The sequence below is a fragment of the Anomaloglossus baeobatrachus genome, chromosome 6 (assembly GCF_048569485.1).
Source record: "Anomaloglossus baeobatrachus isolate aAnoBae1 chromosome 6, aAnoBae1.hap1, whole genome shotgun sequence".
NCBI classification, from domain to species: Eukaryota; Metazoa; Chordata; class Amphibia; order Anura; family Aromobatidae; genus Anomaloglossus; species Anomaloglossus baeobatrachus.
The window spans coordinates 301324213-301343240 of NC_134358.1; the positions used below are offsets into that span (position 1 = coordinate 301324213).

General features: G+C 44.0%; 1 protein-coding gene across 1 annotated transcript in view; it reads right to left on the reverse strand.

Moving 5' to 3' along the window:
- Positions 1 to 19028, reverse strand: part of LOC142243222 (dynein axonemal heavy chain 5-like) — a 638472-nt gene that overhangs the window by 52857 nt on the left and 566587 nt on the right. Inside the window, exon 74 of the mRNA XM_075314893.1 lies at positions 15268 to 15400. Coding sequence (XP_075171008.1) covers positions 15268 to 15400 — 133 coding nt within the window. The remainder of the gene's footprint in view (positions 1 to 15267; positions 15401 to 19028) is intronic.

The following is a 19028-nucleotide window of genomic DNA, read 5'->3' on the forward strand; positions in this document are numbered from 1 at the left end:
TTCCATTTAAGGATTATGGAGGCCACTGTGTTCTTAGGAACTTTGAGTACTCCAGAAAATCTTTTGTAACCTTGGCCAGATCTGTGCCTTGCCACAATTCTGTCTCTGAGCTCCTTGGGCAGTTCCTTTGACCTCATGATTCTCATTCGGTCTGACATGCACTGTGAGCTGTGAGGTCTTATATAGACAGGTGTGTGCCTTTCCAAATCAAGTCCTATCAGTTTAATTAAACGCAACTGGACTCCAATGAAGGAGTAGAACCATCTCAAGGAGGATCACAAGAAAATGGACAGCATGTGACTTAAATATGAATGTCTGAGCAAAGAGTTTGAATACTTATACTATGTGATTTCAGTTTTTCATCTTTATTAAATTTGCAAAAAATTCAACATTTCTGTTTTTTTCTGTCAAGATGGGGTGCAGAGTGTACATTGATGAGGAAAAAAATGAACTTTTTTGAATTAACAAAATTACTTCAATGATACAAAGAGTCGGGCACTTCTGGTCATGTGCAGTATGAAGCTGAGTGTACGCGTCCCGGCTTCAGACAAGTCTAGTGCGCATGACCAGAAGTGTAATTCAGCTCAATGTTAACCGCAAACGCTGGTGACGCAGCATTGAATAGCATGTTAGCACGTCCCTGTGGGCGTTCTAACATAAGAGGGCAGAGTCTTGAAAATGTGTCTTGAAAATGTATTCATACCCTGTGAACTTCTCCACATTTTTTTCAAATTACACCCACAAACATAAATGATTTTCTTTAGGATTTTCGGTTATATACCAAAACAAAGTATTAATGTGCAACGTGCACATACTTGCACGTTATAATGTTCAGATTTATACTTTTAAAATATTTAGACAATCAAGTAGCTTTTCCTTAAGACTTCACAAATAATTGCTACTTAGTAGTGATGGGCGAACCCAAACTGTAAAGTTTGGGGTCTGTACAGAACACAGTGTTCATGCACACAATCCCGAACACGAGTTTTCCTGGGAAGCTCGTGTTACAGTTCGGGTCCAGGAGCTGTAAAAAAAAAAAAGCACATTAGTAAAAAACATTATGATTATACTTACAGGTTTTGCAAAGCATCCTCCAGACCCACTCAGCCGCTCTCTCCCAGCCACTTCTGCTTCCGGGTCCGATCATTAACTTCCGGTAGTATTCATTGCACTGCTCGTCATTCGGAAGTTTTTGGCTTTTTTTGGCCATGGTCGCGGTGATGTCAGGTTTCACCATGGACTCGGTTGAACTTTGAGTGTCACTGTGCAAGTCTCGCATCGGTATCACCTGGCACGGCGCACACTCTGCTTACTGGAGCGGGTCGACTGCATGTATTTCCATGCAGCTGAGGCGCTCCTGTCAGAGTGTGCTCTGTGCTAGGTGATACCAATGCGAGACTCGCAGGAGTCATATGCAAGCCTCAGCTGTGCACTCGGTGTAGGCTCTGGCAGCTCTCAGTCGATTCTGTGTAAGGTCTGTGTAAGACCTGTGTTTGTCTTCTCGCACAGATGTAGCAGTGCTGAAGAAGCTCACCCGCCTTTGGACTACATTGGAAGGGGTTTTTTTGGGTAATAAAGATGCAGTCCTAAATGTCTTCTGTTTTATTTCTAATAAAATATTTTATCTGTGTCTGTTATTTTAACAGTAAAATAAAACAACAATCACAGATGCTGTCACAGTGTGGGCGTTTGTGATCGGCTGTTGGAGTAACCTGGAATCTGCCCATATATTCTAGCATCTAGAATGCATGGGCAGATTCCAGGTTACTCCAACAGCCAATCACAGATGCCGATTCTACGTGACAGCGTCTGAGATTGGATGTTGGGTCCCTCACACATATAGTAGTGTAAAAATAAATAATTAAAAAACAATGACGTAGCGCTCCACAGTATTTTTGATTCTCAGTGCAGATAAAGCTGCCACCTCCATCTGCCTGGCTTTACCTTGGCTGGCAATAAAAAAAAAATAAAAACAAATGCGTGGGCTCCTGCCGTATTTTGATTGCTAGTCAGGTAAAACCAGGCAGCTGGGGGCTGGGATTCTCTGCAGCCCACAGCCACCCTAAAAATGGAGCATTGTTTCTTAGCGCCATTTCGAGGCACTTTACCCAGTCCATTCAGTAGCCCTTATAGCGGTGGCATGCTGGATAATAAAGGGGTTAATACCAGCTTTGCATTCTCAGCTGGTACTAAGCCCGAAATTCATGGTGTCATGCCAAATTAGACATGGCCGACATGGCCACAATGGCCACCATGAATTTCTAGTAAACAGTAAAAAGAAAAACACAACAAATAGAAAAATATTTTTTATTACAAATAAAACAAAAAAAGATTTATAGACTCCATCTTTATTATGAAACAAATCCCTTGTCCGACGTAGTCCACAGTTAGAGCAATGTCAGCGCTGCTTCATCACTCTGTACAGACAAGTGTCTCTACAGAGCGAGAAGCAGGCTGACACTAAGGGTATGATTCCACTTGTGTATGACTCCTGCAAGTCTCGCATCGGTATCACCAGCACGGCGCACACTCTCCTGAGACGAGCTCCTCAGCTGCATGGAAATACATGCAGCTGACCCCGCTCCTGTAAGGAGTGTGTGCCCCGTGCCGAGTGATATCGATACGAGACTCGCACAGTGACAGTCAAAGTTCAATCATCTCCATGGCTCATGCATTCAGGTGAACCCTGATGTCACTGCAAACACGGCCGAAAACAGCCGAAGACTGCTGAATGACGAGCAGTACAGTCAATACCCTTGGAAGTTAATGATCGGACTCGGGAGCAGAAGCGGCCGGAAGACATCGGCTGAGTGAATCTGCAAGACACGTCGTGGGAGCGGTAAGTATAATGACAATGTTTATTATTAAATATATTCTTTATTTTACAGACCCCCGCCCCATCCCATAACTGTAAAGTCCAAGTTCGGGGTTCGGAAGCAAGTTCGCATTATCTCAGAACCCGAACTCAAACTTTACAAAAAGCTCGGGCGAACCTCCTGAACATGAACATTGGGAGGTTCACCCATAACTACTACTTAGCATTTTTATATCACAAAAAAACAATAAAATACATTTACGTTTGTGGGTGTAACATGAAGAAATGTAGAAAAGTTCATGGCAGGTGAACACTTTTTCAAGGCACTGTATTTATACTTATCTTATCTTGGGGCCAATTCACATTTTTCAAACAAAGTGCGAAAAATATTGAACACAAAATCCTTACTAAACACACAGCAAAATGGTTTGAGTAAGCAGAGAAAGCTCTTCTGACTTTTCTGTCCATTAACTATGACAAGACACAGGAGAAATGTGTGAATATCAAAGCTCAAATAACATCTCTGCCGAAGCACAAGGCGGCTAGAGCGTAAGTTGTGACAAAAATGAGGGACAGGACAAAACTATACAAAACACAGGCTTTGTCGTTGCTGCTGCTCATATACAGTTTGTTAACAAAAGTAATCTCCCTCAGCTTTGTTCTTTTTCATTCGTCTTCCTTTCTCATCATAACACCATCTCTGCTGAAGCACAGGCACAATATATTAACTTTGATATACACACATTTCTTCTTTCTCTCCTGATAGCCAATGGCCAGAAAATGCAGGGGAGCTTTGTCTACTCCCACACCCCATTCTGCTGTGATATTGCGGTGGAATTTGTGTTTAGTAATGTTCTGGTTACATAGTTACATAGTTACTTAGGTTGAAAAAAGACCTAGGTCCATCTAGTTCAACCTTCCTCCACCAGTTCTACATTTAGTCACTAAGTCATTTATAACCAACAATGTTTTGTGTACTGAGGAAATCATCCAGCCCTTTTTTAAAAGCCGTTATAGTATCTGCCATTACTACCTCTTGTGGTAGGGCATTCCACAGTCTGACCGCTCTAACTGTAAAGAACCCTTTCCTATTTAGGTTTCGGAATCGCTTTTCTTCCACTCGCAGTGAGTGCCCCCTAGTCCTTAGTACTGTCTTTGGAAGGAATAAGTCATGTGCCAGTCCTTTATATTGACCACACATGTATTTATACATATAAATGAGATCTCCTCTGAGACGTCTTTTTTCTAAGCTAAACATATCTAACTTTTTCAACCTGTCATCATATGGGAGGCCTTCCATTCCTTGTAATAGTCTAGTTGCCGCCTTTGAACTGACTCTAACTTCTGAATGTCCTTTTTAAAATGTGGAGCCCAAAACTGGATCCCGTATTCCAGATGTGGCCTTACAAGTGATTTATAGAGGGGTAACAATACGTTGGGATCACGGGATCTAATCTCTCTTTTTATACACCCTAAAATCTTGTTTGCTTTAGCAGCTGCTGCTTGACATTGAGTGCTGCTGCTTAGCTTATTTGTAATGAGAATACCCAAGTCCTTCTCCTGTTCTGTAGTCCCGAGTTTACTTCCATTTAATGTATATGCAGCTATAGGATTACTCCGTCCTAGGTGCATTACTTTACATTTATCAACATTAAATCTCATTTGCCAAGTATCTGCCCATTCTGACATCTTATCCAGATCTTTTTGTAATATTGTACTATCCAGGTCAGTTTTTAATATCCTACATAGTTTGGTGTCATCGGCAAAGACTGACACTGTACTATCAATCCCATCCACAAGGTCATTAATAAAGAGAGTAAAAAGAATCGGTCCAAGCACAGATCCCTGCGGCACCCCACTGCTGACTACAGCCCATTTAGAGAATGTACCATTTATGACTACTCTTTGTTTCCTATCTTTTAGCCAATTCCTTACCCAGTTGCATATTGTGTCCCCTAGTCCTTGCTTCTGGAGCTTTAGTATAAGGCTATTATGTGGTACAGTATCAAATGCCTTTGCAAAGTCCAAATAAATCACATCAGCTGCATTACCAATATCCAGGTTTGAACTTACCCCCTCATAGAACCCCAACAGGTTGGTTAGACACGACTTATCTTTCATGAATCCATGCTGTTTGTCAGTTATCATATTATTTTCTGCAATATATTTTTGCATGTCATCCCTTAAAATGCCCTCAAAAACTTTGCATACTACTGATGTCAGGCTTACTGGACGGTAGTTGCCTGGATCTACCCTCTTACCTTTCTTAAATATCGGTACCACATCAGCAATCCTCCAATCCTGAGGCACCAACCCTGTTACAAGTGAGTCTAAAAAGATGAGATACAGCGGTCTGTCGATTACGGAGCTCAATTCCCTCAATATTCGTGGATGAATGCCATCTGGCCCTGGGGATTTGTCAATGTTTAATTTACTCAGACGTAGGCGTACTTCATCTTGTGTTAAATTAATTATATCGGGTGGTGGACTTTGATTTTTCACTTGTTGAATGATCCCTGGTACAGTCAGTTCCTTGGTGAATACAGATGAGAAATGCCTATTTAATATCTCAGTCTTTTGTTTGTCCTCTATAACTAACTTGTTATTATATTTTAAGAGGCCGATACTATCCTTTGTTTTCCTTTTGGCATTAATGTATTTATAAAAGATTTTGGGATTTATTTTAATGTCATTGGCGATTTTTGTTTCAGTAGCTAATTTTGCTTGTTTGATTTCTTTTTTACATTTCCTATTGATATCTTTATACTCCTGCAATGCTATTTCTGTATTCTCAGCCTTTAAGATTTTAAATGCCCTTTGTTTTTGTTTTATTATACTTTGTACAGTCTTATTTATCCATAGTGGTTTCTTTTTATTCCTGGACATTTTATTACCACTGGGTATACGTTTTTTACAGGACTCTAGTAGTATATCCTTAAACTTACCCCATTTATGTTCGGTATCCCCAGTTACCATGACTTTGTCCCAATCTACACATTTAAGCTCTTCCCTTAATTTGTTGAAATCAGCTTTCCTAAAATTCCAGGTTTTAGCATTCCCCCTTTGAAATGTTCTATTGAATATTATGTTGAAGCTTACCATATTATGATCGCTGGTGCCCAAGTGCTCCCGGACCTGTAGATCTGAAATTGTATCCGGTCTATTTGACAGGACCAGATCTAGCAAATGATCTCCCCTGGTCGGTTCACCTACCATCTGAGAGAGGAAATGGTCTTGAATGGTAGATAAGAACTTACAGCTTTTAGCAGAACCAGAAGATTCTATGTCCCACTGAATGTCTGGATAGTTGAAATCCCCCATAATAAGAACCCGATTATTATTATTAGCTGCCTTTTCAATTTGTTCCAGCATTTCACCCTCTATTTGTTCAGGTATGTTAGGAGGCTTATAGCAAACTCCAATTAGCATTTTTCCATTATTCCCCTCCCCATGTACATTTACCCATACTGACTCTACATTGTTGCTGTTCCCCTCAATGTCATCATACAACACAGGTTTTAGGTTAGATTTAATAAATATACACACCCCACCACCTTTTTGGCCTTTCCTGTCCTTCCTAAATGTACTATAACCCTGTATGTTTGTCACCCAGTCATGGCTTTCATCCAGCCAGGTTTCCGTAATGCCCACCACATCATAATCCATGGTTAACATAAGAGTCTCCAATTCATTCATTTTGTTTGCAAGACTTCTTGCATTTGCCAGTAGACATTTAATCCTATTAACACCTTTATTACTCCTAGCCTCCCTACGTTCCTTGTATGTCCCATCCCCCCCTAATCCTTCATTGACCCCTACCGTCTCCCTGTCTCTATCTGCTCTATCTATCCCCTTATTTGCTCCACTACCCTCCCTCCCCCCCGATCCTAGTTTAAAAGCTCCTCCATCCGTCTGACCATTTTCTCCCCCAGCACAGCTGCACCTTCCCCATTGAGGTGCAGTCCGTCCCTACCGTAGAGCCTGTAGCCGACTGAGAAGTCGGCCCAGTTCTCCATGAACCCGAACCCTTCCTTCCTGCACCAATTTCTAAGCCACATATTTATCTCCCTAAGCTCCCGCTGTCTTTCTAGTGACGCTCGTGGCACCGGTAGTATTTCTGAAAACACCACCTTGGAGGTCCTGGACTTCAGCTTCTCTCCTAGTTCCCTGTAATCATTTTTAAGGACCTTCCACCTGCCTCTAACTTTGTCATTAGTACCAATGTGCACCATGACCGCTGGGTTTTCCCCAGCCCCACCCAGCAATCTGTCTATCCGATCCACAATATGCCGAACCCGAGCACCCGGCAGACAACACACTGTTCGGCATTCACGGTCTCGGCGACAGATGACCCTGTCTGTCCGCCTAATTATAGAGTCCCCTACCACCAACATCTGTCTGGGCTTTGCTGCACTCCTATTTCCCTCCTTCCTACAGTAGTTGTTTTCCTGGTTGCTAGGAGCAACATCCTGCTGTAGTGACCCTAGTCCAGGCCCTTCATTCCTAATATCAGCCAAACAGGCATATTTACTAGGTTGTGCCAGGTCAGGACTAGGCTCCCTGACACTTTTCCCCCTACCTCTTCTTCTAACTGTTACCCAGCTACCTACCTCTGGGTCCTGATCTTCCCCACCTCCACCCTCCTCCATATCACTGGCCCCAGCCAGAGAAAGCTCAGTGAGCTCTAAACTCCTCTCCAGGTTTGCAATGCCCCTTAGTGTTGCAAGCTGCTTATTTAGATCAGTTACTCCCACACCCCATTCTGCTGTGATATTGCGGTGGAATTTGTGTTTAGTAATGTTCTGGTAGTCATTAAAAAACATACGCATAATTGATCCTATCTAAGGCAAGCATACAAGTACATTTTATTTCTAACAATTGATTTTTAAATGTATTTATTTTTTTTTATTTCCCAGAAAGATCATTTAAGTCTGTCTGAAACACATGGAAAATACTGACGGCTGCACATACAATTACTAAAAATACATAAAAATTGGAAGAATGATTCAGAAATCTATATACTAAAGTACACACTAAACATCTGTAGTGATACATACAATTTATTGACGACCTAAGATCCTGAAACAAAACTTTTGTATCAACAGTGCTAGAAGCTAAAGTTGAGGTTTTGTTGTGTATAGAGCACAGAAAAAAAATTCCTGGTGGATGATATTTCACAGCCAGGTGACATTTGTAAAACTAGTAATTCAATAGATACAGGAAACAAAATGTTATTTATTAAAAAAAAAATTCTAACAGCTTTTGACAACTATGAAAAGTTGTATTTTTTTTAATCATAGAAAAGTTTATAGCTTAAAGGGTTTTCTGTGAACAAGTTTAACCTATTGGCTTGCACTGGGTTAATATAATAAAAAGAAGGCATGACGTCTCCTCTACAGCTCATAAAAAGAACTGTTACTAACCCTCCCCATGTGCAGCATCGGCCATCTACCACTGTGCCTATCTTTTTTTTTAATATTTTAACAAAAATCAAGCAGATTTAAGAAAACTATTCCTCGAAAACATCTAGAAGTTGTCAACTGATACACGAATAATACCTGGACAGAGAATTCAAGGATAAGAGTATAATTTTACCACTCATCCATATGAGGTGCTGAATTAGATAACGTTTAGATCAAGTGTCCAATATGGATAGGTTCACAACTCTATAGGCACTTATCTATTTCATCAACACATATGTTTCTGGTAAAAAGATGAACAGCCTTATAGAATGGGGTTTGCAAGAATGCTAAGTCAATAAGGTCTCTCTAGTTCTGATGTAATCATCTGTTATTTCCCTGTATTCTCTTTGGGTTCACACCAGATTAAGATTTTTTTTATTCTGTCTTATATTTTAATAGTATGTCTGTCTATCTTGTATCCCCTTCAATGTGCCATCACCATTGCAAGGGAAGTGAGCAGATTTATGTCCATCTAGGAGTTATCTCCTTGAGTTTGTTGCCTTTAGATAAGCCATTTACCCATGTATAGTACCAGGCCAGCAGTTTATATTTCTTTCCACTTATCAAGACAAATACTAAATACAGAAGGACTTGTGCACTAGATGTTCTGATCAGGGATGAGTGGGCCTGTGGAAGTTTGGGTTTACCAGGTTTGGCTGCACTTCAGTTAACAGTTCGGTTTCTTGAGCCATCATTTTTTATTAATTTTTATTATTGTTACTATTATTATTCAAAGCAGCATACAGGTAACTTCCACTTGCAGTAAAGTTTGCTGATTGGCTGTGCTGCAGCCTTTCAACAAACTTTATTAACAATGAAACAATATCCGAATTCCAAACTCAGACTTTTTTTTATTTTTATATTATATATATATATATATATATATATATATATATATATATATATATATATATATCTATATATATATATATATATATAGATATATATATATATAGATATATATATATATATCTATATATATAATTGCCTTATTCTGTCTGTCTTGCTCCAAAATTGTGTCCCGGGACATGTCCTTACGGTGACAAACAGCGGATTGGCTGCTGGCCTCGCCATGTCCCCGCCCCCCTGCACGGATTGGCCGCTCGCCTCGCCTTGGCTCCTCCCCCCGCACGGATTGGCCGCTCGCCTCGCCTCGGGTCCGCCCCCCTCGCACGGATTGGCCATGTCATTACAGTGACAAACAGCGGATTGGCCGCTGGGCTCGCCATGGCCCCGCCCCCCCGCACGGATTGGCCGCTCGGCTTCACAGATTCGCCATGGCCCCGCCCCCCCCGCACGGATTGGGCGCTCGCCTCGGCTCCTCCCCCCGCACGGATTGGCCGCTCTCCTCGCCCAGGCTCCGCCCGCATCCCGCACGGATTGGCCGATCGCCCAGGCTCCGCCCCCCACACGAGGTAACCGCATCAAGGTCCTGTGGCGGAACGAACACACACACACACACACACACACACACCCCCACACACCAGATCGCATACACATACTCACAACATCCCGTGATATCGCTTGCTTCTCGGCGGCGATACTGTGTAGTGATCTTCCAGGACCTGTCGGAGGATCACATGGCCGGAAGCATGTGGTATCTCCGGATGTTGTGATTGTGTCAGCGCGTGTATGCGATCGGATGTGTGTGAGTGTATGCGATCGGATGTGTGTGAGTGTATGCGATCGGATGTGTGTGAGTGTGTGTGTGAGTGTATGCGATCGGATCCGTGAGTGTCGGCAGAGGAGCACGGCGTGCAGCACAGCTGCTGGGACCGCCCACCGGTGGGCATAGGGAAAAGTGAGGTGTGTGTGTGAGTGTATGCGATCAGATGTGTGCGTGTTTAATCTCTGATTTCTGACTGTGGAGCACGATGGGGAGTGCGCAGCATGGGGGATGGAGCACGATGGGGGGTGCGCTGCATGGGGGATGGAGCACGATGGGGGGTGCGCAGCATGGGGGATGGAGCACGATGGGGAGTGCGCAGCATGGGAGATGGAACACGTTTGGGAGTGCGCAGCATAGGGGATGGAGCACGATGGGGAGTGCGCAGCATGGGGGATGGAGCACGATGGGGGGTGCGCAGCATGGGGGATGGAGCACGATGGGGAGTGCGCAGCATGGGGGATGGAGCACGATGGGGAGTGCGCAGCATGGGGGATGGAGCACGATGGGGGGTGCGCAGCATGGGGGATGGAGCACGATGGGGAGTGCGCAGCATGGGGATGGAGCACGATGGGGAGTGCGCAGCATGGGGGATGGAGCACGATGGGGAGTGTGCAGCATGGGAGATGGAGCACGTGTGGGAGTGCGCAGCATGGGGGATGGAGCACGATGGGGAGTGCGCAGCATGGGGGATGGAGCACGATGGGGAGTGCGCAGCATGGGGGATGGAGCACGATGGGGAGTGCGCAGCATGGGGGATGGAGCACGATGGGGAGTGCGCAGCATAGGGGATGGAGCACGATGGGAAGTGCGCAGCATGGGGGATGGAGCACAATGGGGAGTGCGCAGCATGGGGGCTGGAGCACGATGGGGGGTACGCAGCATGGGGGATGGAGCACGATGGGGAGTGCGCAGCATGGGGATGGCACACGATGGGGAGTGCACAGCATGGGGGATGGAGCACGATGGGGGGTGCGCAGCATGGGGGATGGAGCACGATGGGGAGTGCGCAGCATGGGGATGGAGCACGATGTGGAGTGCGCAGCATGGGGGATAGAGCACGATGGGGGGTGCGCAGCATGGGGGATGGAGCACGATGGGGGGTGCGCAGCATGGGGGATGGAGCACGATGGGGAGTGCGCAGCATGGGAGATGGAGCACAATTGGGAGTGCGCAGCATAGGGGATGGAGCACGATGGGGAGTGCGCAGCATGGGGGATAGAGCACGATGGGGGGTGCGCAGCATGGGGGATGGAGCACGATGGGGAGTGCGCAGCATGGGAGATGGAGCACGTTTGGGAGTGCGCAGCATGGGGGATGGAGCACGATGGGGAGTGCGCAGCATGGGGGATGGAGCACGATGGGGGGTGCGCAGCATGGGGGATGGAGCACGATGGGGAGTGCGCAGCATGGGGGATGGAGCACGATGGGGAGTGCGCAGCATGGGAGATGGAGCACGTTTGGGAGTGCGCAGCATAGGGGATGGAGCATGGTGGGGAGTACGCAGCATGGGGGATGGAGCACGATGGGAAGTGCGCAGCATAGGGGATGGAGCACGATGGGGAATGCGCAGCATGGGGGATGGAGCACGATGGGGAATGCGCAGCATGGGGGATGGAGCACGATGGGGGGTGCGCAGCATGGGGGATGGAGCATGATGGGGGGTGCGCAGCATAGGGGATGGAGCACGATGGGGGGTGCACATCTCCCCCCAAAACACACACACACACTGCCACACACGCACTGCACAACACACACACACACACACTGGGAACCACAAACACTGCCCTACACAGACACCCACACACACAACGCCGCACACACACAACACCCAACACACAAACACCGCGGCACACACAAATATACGCACATACCGCACAACACACACATTGCACAAAACATACCTCCCCCCAAAACACACACACACCCACAGAAACCGCGCAACACACATACACAATGATACAGACACACAGCGTTCTACAAACAACGCAACACACAAACAACACCGCTCTCACCCCCCGCCACACCCAGACAACACTCAGAACATGTACAGCGCCCTACACAAACACTTGCTAACTACAGACAACAACATCTATATATATATAACAAAAATCATACATTAACTACACAATACGTAAATTCTAGAATACCCAATGCGTAGAATCGGGCCACCTTCTAGTATATATATAATAGCCTTATTCTGTCTGTCTGTCTGTCTGTCTTGCTCCAAAATTGTGTCGTTACAGTGACAATTGTGTCGTTACAGTGACAACCAGCGGATTGGCCGCTGGGCTCGGCATGGCCTGCCCCCCCCCCCACGGATTGGCCGCTCGGCTCGGCCTGGCCTCGCCCCTCGCACGGATTGGCTGCTCGCCCTCGCCCCCCTGCATGCATTGGCCGCTAGGCCAGGCTCCGCCTTCTCACGCATTGGATGCTCTCCCTGGCCCCGCCCCCCCGCACGCATTCCCCTGAACCCACACGGAGACGCCAGACTCCCAGGTGACTGCTGCAGCCCCGGAAGCCCACAACTGCAAGACAAAGTGAAGAAAAGCCACTAGCTTACCCCGCCTCCTGGCACACGTGTGCCTGAGCCGGCGTAGGCTGGTATCCATGGTACACATCGGGTAACTATAGAAACCGCTTTCCTTAGTTATCCGATGTGTAACATGGTTACTAGCTTACCCCGGCTCCTGGCACACATCAGCACTGTCGCTTACCTTTTCTCCACTTTGTCTGATCCGACGCGCTCCCGTGCACTGTGTACACTACAGTTGCCGCGTGACAAGCTTCGATCATGTGTTGTCATGTGACCAGGAAGTTGCGGTGCAGCCACTGTCCTGTACACAGTGTACGGCTGCCTTCAGACGTCCGTGTCACACATAGCACACATGCATGTATATAGACACACACTGAGCACATATACACACATCGCAGACACACATGGATACACTGAGCGCATACACACATTGCTATGTGTGTATATGTGCTCAGTGTGTGTGTGTATACATGCATGTGTGCTGACACACATGGATACACCGAGTGCATACACACAACGCACATGCATGTATACACACACTGAGCACATATACACACATAGCAGACACACATGGATACACCGAGCGCATACACACATAGCGCACATGCATGTATATACACACACAGCAGACACACATGGATACACCGAGCGCATACACACATAGCGCACATGCATGTATACACACACACACAGCAGACACACATGGATACACCGAGCGCATACACACATAGCGCACATGCATGTATACACACACACATACTCTGCTGTACACTCACCCAGCGATGCGGTCCCCGGCACTGAAGTCCCCAGTGCTGTTCCTGCTTCCAGCTCCTCAGGGCACTGAATATTCAGTGAGTATAATGAGCGGCGATAAGGAGCGGGAGGCAGCAGAGCCGGGAGAGAAGTAAATATAGAAAATATTTTTATTAAAAAGACCCATATTTTCTCTGGTATGTTTTACACTGATGTCGCACGGATCACATCAGTGTGCGATCCGTGTGACATCCATGCTGCCGAAGATTCCTGCGTGTGTGCGTGTGGGATCATGAAAAGTCACACGGTCCGTGTGCAAACACGGACGTGTGAGGCACATCATAGAATAACATGGGTACGTGTGACATCCGTGTTACAAAACGCATGTCACACGTACCTAAAAAACGGACGTCTGAAACCAGGCTACGGCAGCACGCCGGATCCAACAAAGTGGAGAAAAGCCGGATGTGTGAAACGACTAGCTTACCCAGGCTCCCGGCACACGTGTGCCGGAGCCGGCGTAGGCTGGTGACCATGGTACACATCGGGTAACTATAGAAACCGCTTTGCTTAGTTACCCAATGTGTAACATGGTTACTAGCTTACCCCGGCTCTCGGCACATGTGTGCCAGAGCCGGCGTATGCTGTTAACCAGTGTACACATTGGGTAACTAAGCAAAGCGCTCTGCATAGTTACCCGATTGTGTAACATGGTTACCAGTGTACGCTAGCTCCCTGCCCATTCAGATCGATGGTCTCCCGCTGTCAAACACGCCAATGCGTGCTGCACAGCGGGAGACCAACAAGCAAAAAATGAACCATCATTATTCAAGACTTGCTGATTAAATTATTATTCAATCTGCTAACCTACATACATATTCTAGACTACCCGATATGTTAGAATCGGGCCACCTTCTAGTATATATATATATATATATATATATATATATATATATAGAGAGAGAGAGAGAGATATAGATCCAACCACCGTGTCTTTGTAGAAAAAATGAATGGATGGACTCTACATGGCTGATTCCCACCGTGAAGCATGGAGGAGGAGGTGTGACGGTGTGGGGTGCTTTGCTGGTGACACTATTGGGGATTTATTCAAAATTGAAGGCATACAGAACCAGCATGCCTGCCACAGCATCTTGCAGTGGCGTGCTATTCCATCCGGTTTGCGTTTAGTTGGACCATCATTTATTTTTCAACAGGACAATGACCCCAAACACACCTCCAGGCTGTGTAAGGGCTATTTGACTAAGAAGGAGAGTGATGGGGTGCTACGCCAGATGACCTGGCCTCAACAGTCACCAGACCTGAACCCAATCGAGATGGTTTGGGGTGAGCTGGACCGCAGAGTGAAGGCAAAAGGGCCAACAAGTGTTAAGCATCTCTGGGAACTCCTTCAAGACTGTTGGAAAACCATTTCCGGTGACTACCTCTTGAAGCTCATCAAGACAATGCCAAGAGTGTGCAAAGTAGTAATGAAAGCAAAAGGTGGCTACTTTGAAGAACATAGAATATAAGACATATTTTCAGTTGTTTCACACTTAAGTTTTTCATTCCACATGTTTTAATTCATAGTTTTGATGCCTTCAATGTGAATCTACAATTTTCAGAGTCCTGAAAATAAAGAAAACTGTTTGAATGAGAAGGTGTGTCCAAACTTTTGGTCTGTACTATATATACATACATACATACATACATACATACATACATACATATATATATATATACATATACTTTTTTTAAAAGTCCGTGTTCAAGTCTGAGCTCCGCACACCCGATGTCCGGTATGAACCCCCAACTTTGACATTTGGGTTGGCTCATCCATAGTTCTGATAAAAATTTAAGGCAAAGTAATAAAACAATACAGGTTTTTTTCCCTTTCATTAGACCCGTCATGTTATCAAGAACGCTTGGTATATGTTGCCAGGATGTTTAGCAATTCCACATACTGTATATAAATTCCATAATGTTAATTTAATAATATTGTGTAAATGGATGTATATCAGAAATATAATAATCTTACCGTCTATTGCCAGTTTAAGGTCAGTAAGTGTACTCCGAACTCTTGCAATCACACGCTGCATACGATCAATTTCTTGCCTCAAGAATATATTCATGGGTTGAATAGGGCCCATCTTCTGAAGGCGAGCTTTAACCTATAGGACAAAGATATAGGAGAAGAAGATGTGTTAAGAATATAAGAGTGAAGATTTCAGTATTCAATATATTTCAAGGCAGCGACCTACAGAACAAATCCATAAATATTTTTACAGTGACACGTTTTGGCATTTAGCCATTTACAAAAACATTCAATATACAGTTATATACAGTAATCAATATGGGCTTAAAGTGCAGACTCTTAGCCTTAATCTCAGCATATTCACATCCTAATAGGAGTAATGGTTTAGGATATAGTATACTATATTTAAGATATAGTATAGTATGTGAATGTAAATGAAGTGAAAATGCAAAAGTTATATTTAATTAAGCTAATGAAAATCTCAACTTGGCCATCTATGTATGCTAATTTTCAGCAGCCGTATGTAAACATGGCAAATATTTCAATATATTGTTCACATTTTTACTCACTTGAGCACGTATATTTACTTTGCATCTTGATTGTGACATTTTATCAGAAAGTTAGATTTTAAGACCCAAAGTATTGATAATTTTTCCATATTATGAATAGAAATTGGCTGGGAAGTTTCAGACAAAGCTGAGTAAAGTAGTGATCTGCGACCAGGCCAATATACATATGGATACACAGTAGGGTGACCGCAAAAAATCGATGTCGGAATTTTGTCCATCTGGACCCCACAAAACGATTCCCCTTTCCAGAATTTGAGCTCGACGTTAACCCGTGCCGCTCGTCGCTCAAAATTTGAAAAAAATCAAAATTTTTGGCCAAAAAGCTGACATGGAGCCATAACTCCAGAACGGTAAATAATAAAAACACGCTTAATATCTCAAAAGAAAGCTAATGTTGTTCTTCAAAATTTATATGTTACACACAGGGTGCATGTAATTTCTATTTTAGGGATGGTGATTTTACTTCAGCGTACAACTGACCTTTTATTTATTCAGTTTAGTTTCAAAGGGCCTTTGAGCTGGTTAGATTGAACAATTATCCAGTGAAGATATTTTAAAGATTTTTTTTTTAAGTTTTCCAAGTGTGTGTGTTATTGGTTTTATAGCTATTATAGTATTATTTTAAAAGTTCCAAACCCTGCAATGTGTCCGAACATCAGCTTTTGACCACAGATTGGGTACAATCGTATTTGAGAGAAATTGTATAACAAATTATGGGGTCCGTTTTTCTGACTATCCATTGTGAAAATTACAAATTTGGAGCAAAAACGTTTTAGCAAAAAACCTGTAATTTTAATTTTCACATTTTAAAAAGATGTGTGAAGCAATAACCGGTGACTGTGCAGAGACCAGCCTGACTGTGAGTGACCTATAAGTGTCATTCTCATAGCAAGGCTCCATAGGTTGTGCTACAGAATCAGTGGACGTCATGGGAACTCGATGTACTACATTGGGACTATGGGGATTTATATATAAAATTATATATATATATATATATATATATTATATATATATACATACCGTATACACACACATACACACACAGTGTATATATATATCTATTATATATATATAGATATATACACACACACACACAGTGTATTGGTGAACAAGGAAGTGTCTCCTGTTTTTATTTCAACTCACGTTTTTACATGTTTCAGATTCCCATTTGTGAACTGTTGGATTAAGTGTATTTCTTCAGATCTTCATGGTTTGTTTGGGTCTTTTTTTTTTTTTTTTTTTTAATAAATTGGTGAACAAGGGAAAAGGTTGGGGAATATTTATTCAAATAAATTATTTTTTCCTGTGTGTCTTTTTTTCTGTTCACTTGCTTGGTGTGATAGACACCTCTCAATTATTAATCCCAGGACTTAATGTCAACTGATATTACACAGCTGATATCAACCCCCCAAAAATACTACCCTGATTGCCACTGCAACAGGGCAATTGGAAAGGGTGAAGTGCCAGAATTGGATCATCTAATGTGATGTGTCAATCCTGGGGTGGCTCCAGGCTGGTATTTTTAGGCTGGGAAGGGCCAAATAACCATGGGCCTTCACAGCCTAATAACCTGCCGTGGTAAAGCAGATAGTTGCAGGCTGGTATTAACAAAAAATAAGTGGGACCCTACGTCGTTTTTTAAAATGATTATTTTTTCTTTATTAGGTGAAACAAAGCTAAAAACACCTGCTAGTGTCATTCATGTGGCACTTGAAATGAGGTCATATTTGGCAGTTTCAGCTGTTTAGGTACCTTAGAGGCCCTGCAAATGCAACATGGTGCAAGCAATTTTAGATAAATTTGTGCTACAAAATTCAAATCGTGCTCCCTCCCTTCCAAGCCCTGCCGTTTTTCAAAACAGAGGTTTCTGACCACATGTGGAGTATGGTCCCACTCAAAAGAATCTGGGTAACAAATTGTGGGGTCCTTGTACAAGTGACAAAAATGGTGCTAAAGCAATATTTTAGAAGAAAAATTTCAATTTCTTTTCTTCATTCCACTTTGCAATAATTAAGGTGTAGCACGTAAAGGGTTAAATAACTCCTTTATAGCAATTTGGAAGTATTTGAGAGGTGGCATTTTTAAAATGGTATCACTTTTATGGAGTTTCCAATATATGAATATGTTCCTAAAGAAACAGGTTTTGTAAATTTCTTGAAAAAAATGAGAAATTGCTGCTAAACTTTTAAACCTTATTACCGCCCTACCCCAAAACTTAGCCCTAGTCGCGGTTCAATAATGAAGTATCTATGCAGCTAAAAAAAAAATCATCTCACGTGCACACGCATACTCATCATATTGCACACACAATCACATCAGGCCTCACACACTCACCACATCCAGCGATATTTATTGCTTCTGTCCAGCATAAGCACCTGGGAAAGCAGTGCAGTGGAGCATGAGGACGTACAGGTGGAACGCATGGAGGACCCGTTGGTGGAATGCATCGATACGTTCCAGTCAGTCTTCTATGCGCTCCACCTGCAGGTCCTCACACTCCACTGCACTGCATCCCAGGATTCTTGGCTGGAAGCAAATTGGTATTGCTGGATGTTGTGTGTGTGATCTGATGTGTGTGTGTGTATGCATGAGTGTGTGTCATCCAGAAGCAGGGGAGAACGGTGCGCAGCATACCTGCTGGGAGCACCCGCCTGGGATTGCAGGAGGACCTGGGAGCGACACAGACGCTCGGGGTCTGGTATGTATAATTCTCCTGGGAGGGGGTAAATCTGCTTTTATTGAGGCAAACTTTCCCCCAACAGCGTTTCCTCGAGAATAAGCCCTACCCCAAAAATAATCCCTAGCGCTTTTTCTGGTGCAAAAAAAAGTTTGGGGGGGGGGGGAAACACGGTACATCCTAACAAAATAAAATGTAGTTTGAAAAATGATGCAGATGTAAAGTAGACTTATGGGTAGTGTTATTTACTAATTCCAAAATAGAAGAAATCAGGCACTCACTGGTTTGTAGCAAAATCAAAAGACTGATTTATTCAGGCATAGGGGGAGGGTGCCGGGATTGCAAGCACACGGACAAGGGCCGTTTCACAACGATTACCGGTGCTTCCACGGCTCCAAGGACTATTACTATTACTGTTATTTACTAATTATTTTGCACAACATGCCTTACTGGATTAAAGGGGTTGTCCACCACTAGAACAAGTCCTTATCATCCCCCATGTCCGATTCTAGTGATGT